General features: G+C 44.3%; 1 protein-coding gene across 1 annotated transcript in view; it reads left to right on the plus strand.

Moving 5' to 3' along the window:
- Positions 1–17,905, plus strand: part of CNTNAP2 (contactin associated protein 2) — a 1,044,505-nt gene that overhangs the window by 983,976 nt on the left and 42,624 nt on the right. Inside the window, exons 19-20 of the mRNA XM_080975740.1 lie at positions 7,342–7,587; positions 8,517–8,650. Of these exons, the coding sequence (XP_080831866.1) occupies positions 7,342–7,587; positions 8,517–8,650 (380 nt within the window). The remainder of the gene's footprint in view (positions 1–7,341; positions 7,588–8,516; positions 8,651–17,905) is intronic.

The following is a 17,905-nucleotide window of genomic DNA, read 5'->3' on the forward strand; positions in this document are numbered from 1 at the left end:
TGCATAAGTGGTCACCCTCGGGGGAGGAGCAGGAACATGCCTACCCAGCCAGTCTTTCCCACCTCCAGACCATCCAGACACCAGCACATTGTGTGTCATATTTGCATAGGGGTCAATATCTGAAGTCCAGCATGTATTGGCCCAATGGCACACTCATTAACTCACTGAAAACCCAGGAGGTTACTCCATGGTTTGGGGCTATGGACGTCACAGGTGTTCGCTAACTCTGATGTCTGAAATGCAGCCCTCTGGCAGGCTCCAAGGAGGAAGACGTGTGCCTTGTGGGTGCCATAGGCAGCAGTTGAAGAAGGAGCAAAAAGGGTTTTCTTGTGTGTGTGAGTTTCTTTGTGGCTGATTAGCTGCTCTCCCTGTGCAAAGGTCAGAGGGGGCAGGGTTTCTGTTGAGTAAGGTGATTAGCTGTGGGAGGAGCTTATCAGAGCTTGCAGGGCAGCGGCACGTGCAGTTTGATTCATCTTTTAGATTTAGGGGAGCTAGTCTCAAACGTTTGTTGGGGGAGACCTAGGGTTTTTTTGTGGGGGGAGTTATTTGTCCTGTCTTCACGCTTTTTATGATGGAGGACCGCTGTAGCCACCCCCAACGACACGTTCTCAAGATGGAGGGGGAGGGAACAGCTGCAGTCGCCTGCGGTTCCTGCGCAATGTTTGCCATCTTGCCAAAGGTTGCAGGCAGCTTTACCTGCAGCAATTGCATGTTGATTGCCCTCTTAAAAGACAAAGTCCAGCAACTGGAGGAAGGTGTAGCTACGCTCCAAAGAATTAGAGAGCTGGAGCTCTTCTTGGAAGCAACAGAGCACACCGTCTCCACCAAGGAGGAGACAGGGGACTCCCCTGAGAAGGAGGCTAGTTCACCAACACAGGAGCCAGATATATGGAGAAACATGACTCAAAGAAGTAGGAGGCCCAGGGTTCGCTCTGATTGTTTAGAAATACACAATCGCTTTGAGGTCCTCTCCCCTAGCATGGAAGACGAAGAGCAGACTCCATTTGAGGATCTCTCCCTCATTACAGTCGATCAGGTATATGAAGACGAGCAGCAAAGTCAGTCCTCAGGGAATGTGCAGGCGACCTTGGAACGGACAGCTCACGGAAGAACCCCGACCAAACCTAAGAGGAGGCGTGTGGTGGTGATAGGGGATTCCCTACTGAGGGGAACAGAAGCAGTGATCTGTGGGCCTGACAAGATGTCTCGGGAAGTGTGCTGTCTCCCCGGGGCTAAGATCCAAGATGTAACTGAACGACTGCAAGGAATCATAAAACCCACTGACAAATACCCCCTCCTCTTGGTTCATGTGGGAACCAATGACACTGCAAGCAATAGCCTCCAGAAGATCAAAAGAGACTACGAGGCTCTGGGCAGGAAATTGAAGCAATTAAATGCACAAATTGTGATCTCATCTGTCCTCCCAGTTGAACGACGTGGCCCAGGGAGAAAGGGAAAAATAGTGGAAGTGAACAGCTGGCTTCGCAAATGGTGTAAACAGGAACGGTTTGGATTCTTAGATCACGGACTGCAGTTTCTTGAAGATGGACTTCTGGCAAGTGATGGGCTGCACCTCACAACGGTTGGGAGAAATGTTTTTGCCAAAAATCTCAGAAACCTCATCAGGAGGGCTTTAAACTGACTAATGTAGGGGAGGGAGACAGTGCTCCTGAAGGTAGGAGTCTATCAATTGATGAAGATGATCATCCAAATGTCAAAGGCCAAATGGAGCAAACAGCACGCAGACCTAGTGGTGGGAGGAAAAAATCCTTAAATAAGAGACACGGGGGAATGATTAATGGACTTCAGTGTCTGTACACTAATGCGCAAAGCATGGGAAATAAACAAGATGAGCTTGCGCTCTTGGTACAGCAAACTAAATATGACATAATAGGCATCACTGAAACCTGGTGGGATAAGTCCCACGATTGGAATGTAATAATGGAGGGATACAATCTATTTCAGAGAAACAGACCAGACAAGAAAGGAGGAGGAGTGGCGTTATATGTCAGGGATGTGTATACCTGTGAAGAGATCCAACATTTAGAACCTCAAAGCCAAAGTGAGAGCATTTGGGTGACCTCATTGTGGGAGTTTACTATAGATCCCCAAGCCAAACGGAGGACATAGATGGTGCCTTCCTGGAACAGATGGCCAAGCATGCAAAAGGAAGGGAGATAGTAGTAATGGGGGACTTCAATTACCCGGATATTTGTTGGATGTCAAACTCAGCCAAGAGCATAAGGTCAAACAGATTCCTCACTGGCCTTGCAGACAACTTCATTGTCCAGAAAGTGGGAGAAGCAACAAGAGGAACAGCCATTTTAGATCTGGTCCTAACCAATGTTGATGACCTGGTTAGTGGGGTAGAAGTGGAAGGATCATTAGGCGCGAGTGATCATGCTCTTCTGAAGTTTACTATACAGCGGAAAGGAGCAGCCAAGCATACTAGGACTCAATTTCTTGACTTTAAGAAAGCTGACTTCATAAAACTTAGGGAAGTGCTGGGTGAGATCCCATGGACAGTAATACTAAAAGGAAAGGGAGTTCATGATGGCTGGGAGTTTGTTAAGAGGGAGATAGTAAAAGCACAACGTCAGGCAATACCAATGAGACGGAAACATGGAAGGTGCCTAAAGAAGCCAGGGTGGCTATCTAAAGAACTTTTAACTGAGTTAAGATTAAAAAAGGATGTGTACAAAAAATGGAAAAGGGGGGAAACCACCAAAAAGGAATTCAAACAAATAGCCAGCACGTGTAGACACAAAGTCAGAAAAGCTAAAGCACAGAATGAACTCAGGCTTGCTAGAGAGGTTAAAAGCAACAAAAAAGGCTTTTATGGGTATGTTCGTAGCAAAAGGAAGAACAAAGAAACAGTGGGGTCACTCAGAGGAGAAGATGGTGAAATGCAAACAGGGGACGCAGAAAGGGCTGAACTCCTCAATGCCTTCTTTGCCTCAGTCTTCTCCGATAAAGAAAACAATGCCCGACCTGAAGAATTTGGAGCAAATGATTCAGCAAAGGAAACACAGCCCAGAATAACTAAGGAGATAGTACAAGAATACTTGGCTAGTCTAGATGTATTCAAGTCTCCAGGGCCAGATGAACTGCATCCAAGAGTATTAAAAGAACTGGCAGATGTGATCTCAGAACCACTGGCAGTCATCTTTGAGAATTCCTGGAGAACAGGCGAAGTCCCGGCAGACTGGAGGAGGGCAAATGTTGTCCCTATTTTCAAAAAGGGGGAAAGAGAGGACCCAAATAATTACCGCCCAGTCAGTCTGACATCAATACCAGGGAAGATTCTGGAGCAGATCATTAAGCAAACAGTCTGTGAGCACCTAGAAAGGAATGCTGTGATCACCAATAGTCAGCATGGATTTCTGAAAAATAAGTCATGTCAGACTAACCTGATCTCGTTTTTTGACAGAATTACAAGCCTGGTAGATGAAGGGAACGCAGTGGATTTCAGCAAGGCATTTGACAAGGTGCCCCATGATATTCTTGTAAAAAAGCTGGTAAAATGCGGTCTTGACTATGCTACCACTCAGTGAATTTGTAACTGGCTGACTGACCGAACCCAAAGGGTGCTCATCAATGGTTCCTCTTCATCCTGGAGAAGAGTGACTAGTGGGGTGCCACAGGGTTCTGTCTTGGGCCCGGTCTTATTCAACATCTTTATCAGCGACTTAGATGATGGACTCAAGGGCATCCTGATCAAATTTGCAGATGACACCAAACTGGGAGGGGTGGCTAACACCCCAGAGGACAGGATCACACTTCAAAACAACCTTGACAGATTAGAGAACTGGGCCAAAACAAACAAGATGAATTTTAACAGGGAGAAATGTAAAGTATTGCACTTGGGCAAAAAAAATGAGAGGCACAAATACAAGATGGGGGACACCTGGCTTGAGAGCAGTACATGTGAAAAGGATCTAGGAGTCTTGGTTGACCACAAACTTGACATGAGCCAACAGTGTGACGTGGCAGCTAAAAAAGCCAATGCAATTCTGGGCTGCATCAATAGGAGTATAGCATCTAGATCAAGGGAAGTAATAGTGCCACTGTATTCTGCTCTGGTCAGACCTCACCTGGAGTACTGTGTCCAGTTCTGGGCACCACAGTTCAAGAAGGACACTGACAAACTGGAACGTGTCCAGAGGAGGGCAACCAAAATGGTCAAAGGCCTGGACACGATGCCTTATGAGGAACGGCTAAGGGAGCTGGGCATGTTTAGCCTGGAGAAGAGGAGGTTAAGGGGTGATATGATAGCCATGTTCAAATATATAAAAGGATGTCACATAGAGGAGGGAGAAAGGTTGTTTTCTGCTGCTCCAGAGAAGCGGACACGGAGCAATGGATCCAAACTACAAGAAAGAAGATTCCACCTAAACATTAGGAAGAACTTCCTGACAGTAAGAGCTGTTCGACAGTGGAATTGGCTGCCAAGGAGTGTGGTGGAGTCTCCTTCTTTGGAGGTCTTTAAGCAGAGGCTTGACAACCATATGTCAGGAGTGCTCTGGTGGTGTTTCCTGCTTGGCAGGGGGTTGGACTCGATGGCCCTTGTGGTCTCTTCCAACTCTATGATTCTATGATTCTATGAACATTGCTTTACATGCACAGAGCCTCGTTCAGTCTGGCTAGGAGACAAGAAACTGCACATATTCCAGTAGTGAAAATAGATCCTTCTTTATCTTACACAACAGTGACTTTCGATTTCAATGCATTTACAGGACCGGTAAATAGGAATGATACAAAAGAATCTAAGCAAATAAATGCTGCTGGCACTGAGGACCAGCCTAGATTGGTTTATAACTAGCAAGCACTTCTCAGGGTGAGCGTGGGCCACACACTATGGGAATATTTTTATTGATGAAATTCATGCTTGGAATTCCTGATTGATGGCTGCTGTGAAATTGCACCGCTTCCCGTCTTTGGAGGGCCCGATCTCGCGTATGAGTGACACTTCAGGTGCCGTAGATTTGCAGCAGCTGGCCAAGGACATAGCTGTCAAAATGGAGTTTGACATTTCTTTCTATTAGGAGCTTTTTCGGGTGGGGGGTGTAATCAGCTGCAATTGTTCTTTCACTGATCTGAGAAATTGTTATGAGGAGCGGCTGAAATGAGTCTGCAGTCCCAGAGATTGCTTTGCTGACCTCATTTTGCCCTTAGTTTACGTATGTTTCCCCTTCTTTGTGGAAGCCGCCCAGCAGCACTTAATGGCATTTCTGAGGGCTGAACCAGTTTGTATTCATTTTGGCATTCTTATTAGCTTGCTGCCTAAGCAGAGGGGCTGGGGGACATATCCTGAAATCAATGGGCTTGTTTTTATATAGGAACAGACTCTCTGAGGTGAGGAAGATATCCCTCTCCATCTTCACATAAGAGACGAGAGAGGATTTGGCCACTGGGCAAAAGAGCAGGGGAAACCGTTTGACTGCAGCAGCTTTTGCAGAGCTCCCTCCTCACAGCTTTCATGCTCTCGCTGACTCTTTGGGCTCCACTGTGCTCTGGGCATCTCAGTTATGATGGCCTTGGCAGTGTAAACTGCCTTGAAGAATTGATAGAAAGGGGAGCTATAAATTGTGTTTCAGCACAATCCTAGCTGTGTCTTACTCAGAAGCAAGTCTTGTGGGGTTAGGACTGCAGCCATCCTTAGCAACTCCTGAGCAGAAAAGTGGTGTTGTTCTTGCTGCTGCTGCTCCTGGTCCCGCTTGCAGGTTTCCCACGGGAACGTGTTTGGTCACTGTGACTAGGTAGGCCTTCGGTCGCATCCAGCGGGGCTCTTAGGAGCAGATAAAGAAAAGACCAGGTGTCTATCATCAAAATTCATCCTAATCCAAATAGGACCCTGTTGCAAGACTCCTTTGCCTCGCTTCTAGATGAATAGGAGTATAATTTTGCCATTTTTTTATGTCCCGAAATTGCAATGAAAATATATGGAAACCTAAGAGTTGCTTACAAATGCTGGAAAAGTCTACATTTTGTAATGGTCCTGGAAGAAAGAATATTTGCAGCTTGTGCTAAGATATAGGCTGCTTAATTAATGTCCAGCATCGCTATCCAAAACCATCATCACTATTTATAAAACTCCCAAAACCATTGAAAAAGGTGTCTTAATTCACATGGATATAACAGGAAGAAGTGCACCAGCAGCATCTCCTTTCACTGCCCAACAACAAGAACTGGAGGTTTATAATGATATGGGATAAAGAACTAAATTGAATAGGAGAGAAAGGGAGTTATAAAATTAGCCAGGAAAAGACTTGGACGTGCATCAAGTGATAGGAATGACTTCTCTTGAGGGCCGCCCACGTGGTCTGCCCTGGTAAAGCAGAGCCCGCAGGTAAGTCAGGGGGGTGCGCTGCGTGTGTGTCGGGATCGCGGCTGGACTTCGGGGTCATCATGACACTCAGAGCCAATCTACACATTCGGAATGACCCTGTGAAGCTTTAGGGGTGACAGCTGCAGGCCGAGATTTTTGAAACCTACAAGTCCCCCACACTTTTAAAGGTTTTGATGATTAATTGATTAACTGGTTAAAAGGTAGACATTTGATTACAGAAATACCCACCACAGATTGATAGCCCCAGGGAATACCTCACTCCAACACATGAACCCAAACTTTTTTATTGATGCCCTTACTCATTTCAAGCAGTTGACTAAGACCTCTTCACACAACCCTGGAGTCTTCTATCATGGCCTCTGAAAAAGCACTTGAAACTTCTGTGGATGGAAGCAGTCATCAGCATGCCAGTCATGCCCTTAGAAGCGCCATTTTGTGGGCAAAATGCTGTTGAACCATAAAGTGGGTCAAACCCAAAGTAGTGTGGCTCACGGTTGGTAGTGTCCGCATGTAGGTTTTAGATTTTCATTATCAAGCAAAAGGGATGAAATTGGATCTAACAAAAAAGGAAGGTGTAAAATGGAATTGCTTTTCATGTTAGTATTTTGGAGGAGATTTATGGTGGAATGACAGATATAAATCTATCACAGAGAGCTCTGAAAAGAAAGGATGGACTGTTGTTTTATGTGATTGCACCAGGGACACTTCTAAACACATTAATTCATTTTTTGGGAAAGCAACAAAGTGCAATACTTGCTAGTGTTAGATTTAACAAAGTCTTGTGAAATTGCTTCATTAAAATCGTTTCCAGGTGTTACCCCATTCTCAGCAGTTTCTTTACTGGGCATTTGCTTGCCCATCCATCACATCTGTCCAGACTGGCCCATTGTTCTAGTAAATTGAGAGATGAGCTGATGATAAGATTACGATAATTATAGTGTGTGTCCATCCAAATATGTCATAGTACTGTAACTTCCTTTTTCTCTTTCCAGACGTGGGCGCTTTTTTTGAAGAGGGAATGTGGCTCCGGTATAATTTTTCATCTGTGGGGAATAACGTGAAGGACTTAGGTAGCAGAACTCTCTTGAGCTCAAAGGAAACAGAGAACGTTGTGTCAGACCACAGCCTGAAGAAAGAAGAGCTGAGCTTTAGCTTCAGCACTAACAAAGCCCCCTGTATCCTCCTTTATGTCAGTTCTTACTCCCAGGACTACATGGCTGTGCTGGTGAATCCCTCTGGTAAGTGCTTTGTCTTTGCTCTCCTTATGTGAAAATTCCTCTCCTTATGTGTTTATTATACTGTTACAAAAGTTGGGTGCTTGCTCCTCTCTCTGCTGAGCGGCAGCAAAAACCCATGGGGTTCCAGGCACTCACCCAGGGTGACAGTGTCCCTTTGGAGAATTGAGACAAAACGGAGACTGTCGTAGCTTTAAGAAACAGGGTGTGTCAGTCTGCATGGGGGGAGTCCAGACCTTGCAGCATGTTCATCTCAAGAGGGGCTTGACCTGCGCAGCTGTGCAACCATGGAGTCCAAGGCATCTCACCCAGCCAGCCTTCAGCCAGCCTGCCCAATATGGATCCCAGTCTTTCTTCTCCCCTTTCTTCTTCCCAGAACACACTTTGCTTTAAAGACTCAGATTGTGAGTTCTGTACTATTGCAGTCATAATCCTTGCCAGTTTGGGGATAGCAGAGAGTTGTAGCTGCTTTATTGTTGAGATGTTGGCCCCATCGTCTTACCTACAACTCCCCTTGTACCGTGTGCAAGTTCTGCTTTGAAGCATGTCACACGGGAACAAACCCTCGGGAAACCATGGCTGAGGACAGTGCTGTGGCAAACCCGAGCTTGCTTCTGTGGAATGTGTGAAATGGCCTTCGGACCTCAAATCATTACAATCGCACATTGCCTTGGACCCAGAAACATCATAAAGAGGTCACTGAAATGTCACTAAAAGGGCAGAATGGGGGTGGGGTAGGGTGGAACGGGGTATTTGCAGGGTTTTTCAGTGGGTTTCAATTATATGTGATTTCACCGACATGTGTTGTGCCTCAGAACATAACCCCCACATCACAATGACTGGATGTAAAAACTAAAAAGTTGCAATTTTTATAGAAAAAGTTCTAGAAAACAGATAACAATAACTGAATAGTTGAATGTTATTTTCTGTAGGAAACTTGCAGATTCGATACAACCTTGGAAGCACTAAAGAGCCGTATAATATTAATGTAGATCACAGGAACGTGTCAAATGGACAACCACACAGCGTTAACATAACACGGCAAGGAAGGTTTATCAGTCTCCAGGTAAATGTGCTGTTATGGGGTCATTGATAACATTAATACTAAGAATGTGGAATTTGCAAATGGAATGCAGGCAGAAGGTGGAGGAATCTAAGCCAGCCAGGCATCAAACACAGATGGGATGCTCATTCCTCCTTTGGTCAGAGAGAGAAAGGGGGTTGAACAGGGTTTCCCAAAGTGGGCGATGCTGCCCCCTGGGGGCGTTGGAATGATCCTGGGGGGCGGTAGCAGTCTAGGCTAGGGTGCAATTGGGGGGCGGCATTGAATAAAAATAAAGGGGTGGGGGAAGCATAAAGAAAGAAGAGAAGAACATTATTGAAAACTGTACATATTTCATCTGTTGTGTAATGATGCTTACCATCCGGTTGGGCGCCATTGTGGGACAGTGACAGCGCCTCCCCTGGAGATGAGGGCTTTTCCCAGGCTTGAGGAAACCCTTTTTGCAGCTTGCCTGCCTCTTTGGCCAAGGGCAGGTGGGCTGTGGCACCGGCCCCTCCCTTGGGGCGGATCGGACTGTTTGTTTGCTTAAAGAAGGGAGATTTCCAGGGGGGCACTGAGTAGGTTTTTTTCTTGAAAAGGGGGCAGTAGGCAGTATTCGACTCCAATCAAATAGTCGGCAAAGGCTTTTGTAGGAGTTCACCTACATTTATAATTACATCATGATGAATGAATATTAAAGACAGAAAAGCCTTGCAAAAACCTAGGAGTGCACATGCACACACTTTGCTTAGAAACAGAACTTTTGTTTAGGACATGGGACTATAACTGTAACCTTTTTTAAAAAAGACTTTAGTTGTTGTTTTGCACTTCCTGTATAGTGTTCTGTTTTATTTGCTTGGTTTTATTTAATTTTTAATTGTCCCTGAGCTTTTCTGTTGTCAAGCAAGGACCAGAACTGTTCAGCCTCATGAATGTTAGTCTTCAGTATTTGGCATGAAGGGAGAAGATCTGCACAGGGAGAGAGACCTGGCCGTTGGTTGTGCTTGTCTGGCCTCTCTGGGCTGCTGAGGTCCCCTCTAAGTTCTGAACAACTGGGAGCCCTCATTTTCTCTCCCCTTCCAGCAAGATCGGACTCTGAGAGAAGGGGTTTCTCCCTCCTCCCTTTTCAGCACTGAATTCCAGGCGTGCCGCAGAGATCCCTGGTGCATCCAATTTTTCTCCTGAACCTGGTGCAAAGAAGTCTCACCCCCTTTCCTGATCAGAGGGAACCATTCTGCTTAGTACTGAGCTGGCGCTCAAATTCAGCAGGATCACTCTGCCTTCGTAGGGGCTGATGCGAAGAAGGAGCAATCCTGCTTTCTTTCTTTTTTAAAAAAAGACTGTACTTGAATATATATTCATTGGCTGATTGTTTTTCTTACTAATAATTGTGATTTTACTAAAACAAAATATTCTTTTGCAACTTACACATCTTCAAAATATATTCCTTTTGTCCTTCACCTTTTGATGAAGGATGGTACATTGTGAGCCTGTGGACAAGGTTTGCCTTATCTTTTAATATCTGTATAGCACTTAGAAAGTTTTAAGTACAATACAAGTATTGTTATTAATGCAGAAACTCCAAGTGTTTTCCAGGGACAGTCCAGGATTTACAGAAGCTGTCCCACTTTCTGATTTGATCCCAGAATATCCCGCTTTTCCTTAGGACGCCCCTATTTCCATCAGTGAAATTTTGGAGGGTCTGCAGTTATGTGACCCCTGAGCCAAGGAGATAAGTGACTCTACAACCTTTCAATCCTGCCCACCTAGCAGTCTGAAAGCACGTCAAAGTACAAGTAAATAAATAGGTACAGCTCCGGCGGGAAGGTAAACGGTGATTCCGTGTGCTCCTCTGGTTCACCAGAAGCGGCTTAGTCCTGCTGGCCACATGACCCGGAAGTTGTCTGCGGACAAACGCCAGCATCCTCAGCCAATAAAGCGAGATGAGTGCCGCAACACCAGAGTCATCTGCGACTCAACCTAATGGTCAGGGGTACCTTGGCCTTGACCTTTACAACCTTTAGAAGGCAGCCCTGGATATTTTATTATGTTTTTATATATGTTGGAAGCTGACTGGGCAAGCCAGTCAGGTGGGTGGGGTGGGAAGAAGAAGAAGAAGAAGAAGAAGAAGAAGAAGAAGAAGAAGAAGAAGAAGAAGTCCCTATTTTCATCGGAGAAATGTTGGAGCGTCTTTTTACCACAAGATATTTCAACTCTTAATGTCTCACTCCCTGATAACCACTAGATGGCAGCACATCATAACTTTTTGAAAGGCTCTTCTCCTGTTTTCCTTATTCCCACATATTATATTATTATTGGTAGCTAGTTATCAGAAATTAGTCAGCCATTATTGATTTCTGGACACCCGCAATACCTATTTGAGGATAAAGAATCACCATGTGTGTTAAGTTGTGGGTGAACATATCAGACGACACAGCGATTCTTCAAACAGCTCTTGTTTATTCACAGGCCAGAACAGAACTGAACTGAAGGGTTCAGCCAGCCTGCTTATATAGAGCTCCACTAGAACACAACTGTAACACTTTCTGTAACTATCCAATCACTGAACATCACTTTCAATCCCTTATTTGCATATGTGGACCTGAGTGAAAACTATACAGTATCCCCTGCTGGCCCAGGGTGAGAACTTCAGTACATAACAATGTGTGCCCCACATTCCCGGGGTATTTGAGTGTAAAGGTCATTTCTCACTGAGGCACCAAATTATTGGATTCATGATATAGATATTAATCATGGAGGGTGGGATGCTGCAATTCGTTCAGGGATACTTGCGAAGGAACATACACTTGCCAAAAGATACATACTCTCTAGTAAAGGGAAGTTGCCAGAACTTTTTCTGGAAAAAAGAAGTGCACCCTCTTTGAACTCTGTGGTTTTACATATGAATAACGATCATCTGTTCCTGAGCAGGCCTTAGAATTAGGTAAATACAACCTCATGAACAACAGCACATGATATATTGAACTGTGTCATGATTTATTTAGCAGAAATAAAGCCAAAATGGAAGAGCCATGTGTGAAAAACTAAGTACACCTTATGTTTTTTTAAAAAAATATATATTATTTTTCCAAAAACACTAAAAGAAAAAAAGAAAAAGAAAAACAATACAATACAATACAAGACATCAAATTAACAAAACAAGACTAAGACAATAAGATAAATCCTCCAATTTCATTATCCCTTCTTTCATTCACTTATTTCCACAACCTCCTCACACCTCCCTTTTTGTATTCCACTTCTGTTAATTATTTCAGCAATTCCTTTCCACCCTCCTCTGTTTTCTATCCTATAATTATCTTAACTCATTCTAACCTTATTTTTTTCCTTTAATATTCTATTAACCTATCTGTACTTTAATTCCTTATAATATTTCTACTAAAGCCATATAACTTCATTTCAACATTTTTCTAACATTCATTAATTTCACAATATTTCTGTAAATAATCTTTAAACTTTTTCCAGTCTTCTTCCACCGACTCTTCTCCCTGGTCTCGGATTCTGCCAGTCATTTCCGCCAGTTCCATGTAGTCCATCAACTTCATCTGTAGCTTTTACACCTTATGATTCAATAGCTTGTAGAACCACCTTTAGCAGTAATAACATGAAGTAATAGTTTTGTGTAGGACTTTATGCATCTCTCACATCATTATGGAGGAATTTTGGCCCATTCTTCTTTACAGCATTGCTTCAGTTCATTATGCACAGCTCTCTTAAGGTCCCGTACAGCATTTCCGTTGGGTTGAGGTCTGGACTTTGACTGGGCCATTGCAACCCCTTGCTTCTTTTCTGTTGTAAATTTGCTGGTGTGCTTGGGATCCTTGACCTGTGGCATGACCCAGTTTCGGCCAAGCCTCAGCTTTCGGGCAGATGGCCTCACATTAGAATACTTTGGTGTACAGAGGAGTTCTTGTCGACTCAATGACTGCAAGGTTCCCAGGTGCCCTGTGGCTGCAAAACAAGCCCAAATCATCACCACCATGCTTGACAGTTGGCATAGGTTTGGTTTTTGCCAAATGTGGTGCTGTGCATTATGGCCAAACATCTCCACTTTGGTCTCATCTGTCCAAAGAACATTGCTCCAGAAGTCTTGTGTTTTGTTCAGATGCAACTTTGCAAACCAAAGCCGTGCTGCCATGTTCTTTTTCAGAGAGATGAGGCTTTCTCCTGGAAACCCTTCCAAACAAACCATACTTGTTTTGTCTTTTTCTAATTGTACTGTCATGAAACTTAACATTTAATATGCTAACTGAGGCCTGAGGAGCCTGAGATGTAACTCTTGGGTTTCCTGCAATTTATCTGAATGTTGCACAGTCTGACCTCGGGGTGAATTTGCTGAGACGTCCACTCCTGAGAAGATTGACAACTGTCTTAAATGTTTTCCACTTTTAAATAACACTGGTCAACAACAAATTTGTTGTCTGCGTTTTTTCAGTTGATTTAGGACGAATCTGATGCGCTGAATCCAAAAATCACATTGGTTTTGCTCAATCAGGTCAAGTTTTTGAGCTATGGCACATGTATTTTTTTATGTTTTTGTTCACATGTACACTTGTGTGGAGCATTTTAGAAGAAGTTGGTGGGGGTAAAATGCCATGTTGAATAATTGTTTTGATTGGAAATGATTATTTTAATGACAAGAAGTATTCAGGTCTGATAGTTCTGGGTGATTATGTCGAAAAGGGATCAGTTTGAAGTCATAAAACCTCAAAATCTTCCATAAATTGGTGCAGCTGGGATCAACAGAAAGAACCGGAGCAGCCTCAAGTATCCTGATCTTCAATCAGCACGTCGTCCTGTAGCTCATTGTGATGAAATTCCAGTGCCTATCTTCAGAGAACTTCCTGACATTAGTGACAAAGATGCCTCCAGTGTTGAAGGACATGAAGAAGAAGAAGTGGTTCTTGAAGATGATGGTCCACATCCATTTTCCCAAAAGGAGTTGAATGATCTAGTTCGCGACCTCAGCTTGTCAAAGGACTCTGCCGAACTGTTGGCATCCAGATTGAAGGGAAAAAACCTCCTCTCTGACAGTGCTCACATCAGCTTCTTCCGCAACAGGCATCAAGAGTACCTCCGTTTTTTCTCGGAAGAGAAGGACTTGGTGTACTGTGCAGATATTGCGCAGCTTCTGCTCAAGCTTGGAGTGCCACAGTACGAACCCAAAGATTGGAGACTGTTCATTGACAGCAGCAAGCGATCACTGAAATGTGTTCTGCTACACAACGGCAACCAGTTTGCCTCTATACCCCTGGCTCCCTCGAGTACACTGAAGGAGAACTATGAAACGGTGAAGTATGTGCTGGAGAAAATTGGTTATGATCAGCATAAGTGGTTTATTTGTGTTGACCTGAAGATGGTGAACTTTTTGTTGGGACAACAGTCTGGCTTCACCAAGTACCCATGTTTTCTGTGCATGTGGGATAGTAGGGACCGTGCTCAGCATTACACGAAGACGGACTGGCCTGTGCGGGAGGAATTGGTGCCTTGCAAAAAAAGGAACGTCATCAACGACCCTCTGGTGGACAGAGACAGAATAGTCTTCCCACCGCTGCACATCAGGCTCGGCTTAATCAAGCAGTTCACCAAGGCCGTGGACAAGGATGGTGACTGCTTCACTTGCTTGTGCCAGGCTTTTCCAGGATTAACCGTGGAGAAGTTGAAAGCTGGCATCTTTGACGGTCCTCAGATCCGTCAGCTCATCAGAGATCCAGAGTTCGGAAACTCAATGAACGAAGTGGAACTGGAAGCGTGGAAGGCATTTGTTCTGGTAGTGAAGAACTTTCTTGGCAACAATAAGGCCAGACACTACGCAGAACTTGTCAACAACATGCTGACTGCTTTCAGAAACCTGGGCTGCAACATGAGCGTCAAGATGCACTAGCTATTTTCACATATGGACTGGTTTCCTGAGAACCTGGATTCAATGAGTGACGAGCAGGGGGAGAAATTCCATCAGGACATGAAAGAGATGGAGACCAGGTATCAGGGTCGCTGGGCCGCAGTCATGATGGCTGACTACTGTTGGACTCTGAAGAGAGACCTCCCTGCCGCTGAGCATTCCAGGAGTTCCAAGAAAGTTCAAGCCCTGAAGTTTGAAAAATGGTGAAGCAACATGCAATTTACGTGTACTTACCTTTATCAATACCCCCAACCATTCAGTTTACAGTAAACCTGACCTGATGGAGAGAAACGGATGCCATTTCCTGATTCAGCAGTGCAAAAATACCCTAAATCAGTTGTAGAAATCTAGACAGCATTCAAAAAGTAAAAAATTGTTCCCCAGTGAATCTTTCTCACTGAATGATGGACATAAAATTGGTTGGAGATGGCCTTAGAACCCTTCCCAGTTTCATGGACAGCAGCACTTGCTTCTCTAAGAGGCTTGTGTTGTCTTTCTTCTTTGGCATTGTGTTAAAACACATCTGAATGCTCCAGACCAGCAAACTGCCAAAGCTTTGGCTCTTATAAAGGTGGGCACACTTGCTGATGATCAATTAAGCAAGGGCATTTGATTAGCAGCCCCTGCCTGCTACTTAGCCTCTTAATTCCTATGGAAGCAGTAAGGGTGTACTTAGTTTTTCACACACAGTTTCTCCATTTTGGCTTTATTTCTGCTAAATAAATCATGAGACAGTGTAATATGTCGTGTGTTGTTGTTCATCTGAGGTTGTGTTACCTAATTTTAAGACCTGCTAAGGAACAGTTGATTGTTCTTATGTCTTCATATGTAAAACCACATAGGAGGGCAACCAAAATGGTCAAAATGGTCAAAGGCCAGAAAACGATGCCTTATGTTTAGCCTGGAGAAGAGGAGGTTAAGGGGTGATATGATAGCCATGTTCAAATATATAAAAGGATGTCACATAGAGGAGGGAGAAAGGTTGTTTTCTGCTGCTCCAGAGAAGCGGACACGGAGCAATGGATCCAAACTACAAGAAAGAAGATTCCACCTAAACATTAGGAAGAACTTCCTGACAGTAAAAGCTGTTCGACAGTGGAATTTGCTGCCAAGGAGTGTGGTGGAGTCTCCTTCTTTGGAGGTCTTTAAGCAGAGGCTTGACAACCATATGTCAGGAGTGCTCTGATGGTGTTTCCTGCTTGGCAGGGGGTTGGACTCGATGGCCCTTGTGGTGTCTTCCAACTCTATGATTCTATGGTTCTATGATTCTAATTCAAAGAGGGGGCACTTTCTTCTTCCTGTGACTGTATATATCTATATCTCCCGCTGGCTGGTGCTATGAAATACGAATTCTTTTAAATCTAGTAGATATTTTCCCATTTATAAGAACACGTCCCTGACCAGCAGCATCTCTTACTATCGGCTGCCCTACACCATGGTATATGAATAGTAACAATCTCAACAACTTTGAAGTTGTCATTCTTCTGATTTCCTCCTGCTTTTTATTCAGCCTGAAAATATTCACACCTATTGCTATGTCCCCCAATAATATTGCTCAGCTGCAGGAATTCTGACAAGACTGACGCAGAAGATGCCCAGTGCTCATCAGTTTCCCTCTTTTGTTTTGGTATCGGACACCACGGGTTTCACTCTGGCACAGCTGCCGGTTTTTCACCCTTGAACTGGGAGAATGGGGGTTGCTACCTGCTTTCATGTGACCAGGGCAATGTCCGCATTTGCTCCCTAAGCCTCATGTTTTCTAAAGAAAGAAAAGGAAGCACAACCTTTTTCTTTTGGTTATGACCTCAGATGGTTGGCCACTTTAAACCAGCCTCAGAGACATTAATATTCTAGTTCCTCTTAGGAAATCTGGGCTCAGTTCCCCTCCGCTCCTTTCTCCCTCGCTCTCTTTGCCTGCTTGCTTATTCCCTTTCCACTTCCCTGTTTGTATCCATCTGTCTTTTCTGTTTAGACGGGGGCACCAGTCTTTTCTCCTCACCTGGCAAGTGTCTAGCCCAGGGTTGTCCTGAACATTGCAATGCTGAGCAGAAAAGATGGTGTAGCTTTCTATGTCAGCTTTGAAAGGGAGGGTGAAAATGCAGCACCTTTTCTGTCAGCATCACTCAGGAAAATTAGTAAGGAATTGCGGAAGCCCTCCTAACACACATCAACACAGGGGGGCGTTGAAATTTACTCTCTTTCTCTGAACGCCCAAATGTAGCTTTCTCCCAAAAGAAGGAGATTGTTGCCACGCCAAGATCCACATGGCATTAGGTTCCAGAGGTCCCAGGCGTGCTCAGAGTTTGTGTCCTTTTGGAAATGAGGCCCAGCAGAGACTCTGGTGGGGTCTTTGTAATATATGCCTTATTTACACCTGAAACTGTGATGGAGGGGTTCACAGCCTTAACCCCCCACAGGGTCTTTTTTCTTCCATAGCTGCAGCCTTGGATTCAAACAGAAATTAAACGTTGCTCTCAAACATTGCTCTGGCTCTCTCCAACTTGCTTCTTTACTTCTAAGTCACCTCACTGCCCCATCGCTGCTCTCAGCTGGCTTTTCTGTGGAGGGAGGGGGCACCACCCATTTGACGAATGTCACTGAGCCCTTTAATCCCCCATCACCTCACCTGGAAGCTATAACAACAACAGCAACAACAACAACAACAACAACAACAATTTTATTATTTATACCCCTCCCATCTTTTAACCCTTGCTGGATCCCAGGGGTTAGAGGGGTCCAACATTCCTGCCCCCAAACTCATAGCACTAGGTTTGAGTTACAACACTGTGCCAGACCTTGGCTATTAATAGATGTATTCCTTCTGCTCTATTATTTTCAATTGTTGTACTGTTAATTAATTAAGAAATTAATGATGAAAGCAATCATAATTTAGAATTCAGCAGATTTCATGTATTCAAGTATGTCAGATTCTGACATGAGCAAATGATCTCAAAATGTGTTTGGAGTTCTGGTTTTGTTTGTAGACAAAAGTCAGAATTGGGTGTGTAATTTGAATTGAAACTCAAAATCTGAAATCTGGTTTTTCAACAATAACAGAGTTTGGTGCTTTGCTATTTGATTTTATTACATGAAATATGAATTGTCTCACTTTACAATGTGTTCAACCCTGAACAGAAATCTGATAGATAAACATAAAAGGATAAATGTCCTTCATTTCTAAAGCAGACAGTTCAGCAAACCAAAAGACGTGAGCCTGTGAACGGGAGTGGATGGGAGACTGATAGCAGCACCATGTTTTGGCTATTTCTCTTCCCCACTGAGGCTTGACCCTGGCTCTCACGGCGGCGGCGGCTGCTGCTGCTGCTGGAATGTCCTGCTTATCAGGGTGAAGCCAGCAG

Source organism: Podarcis pityusensis (genome assembly GCF_964106645.2).
Source record: "Podarcis pityusensis genome assembly, chromosome: 12".
NCBI lineage: Eukaryota > Metazoa > Chordata > Lepidosauria > Squamata > Lacertidae > Podarcis > Podarcis pityusensis.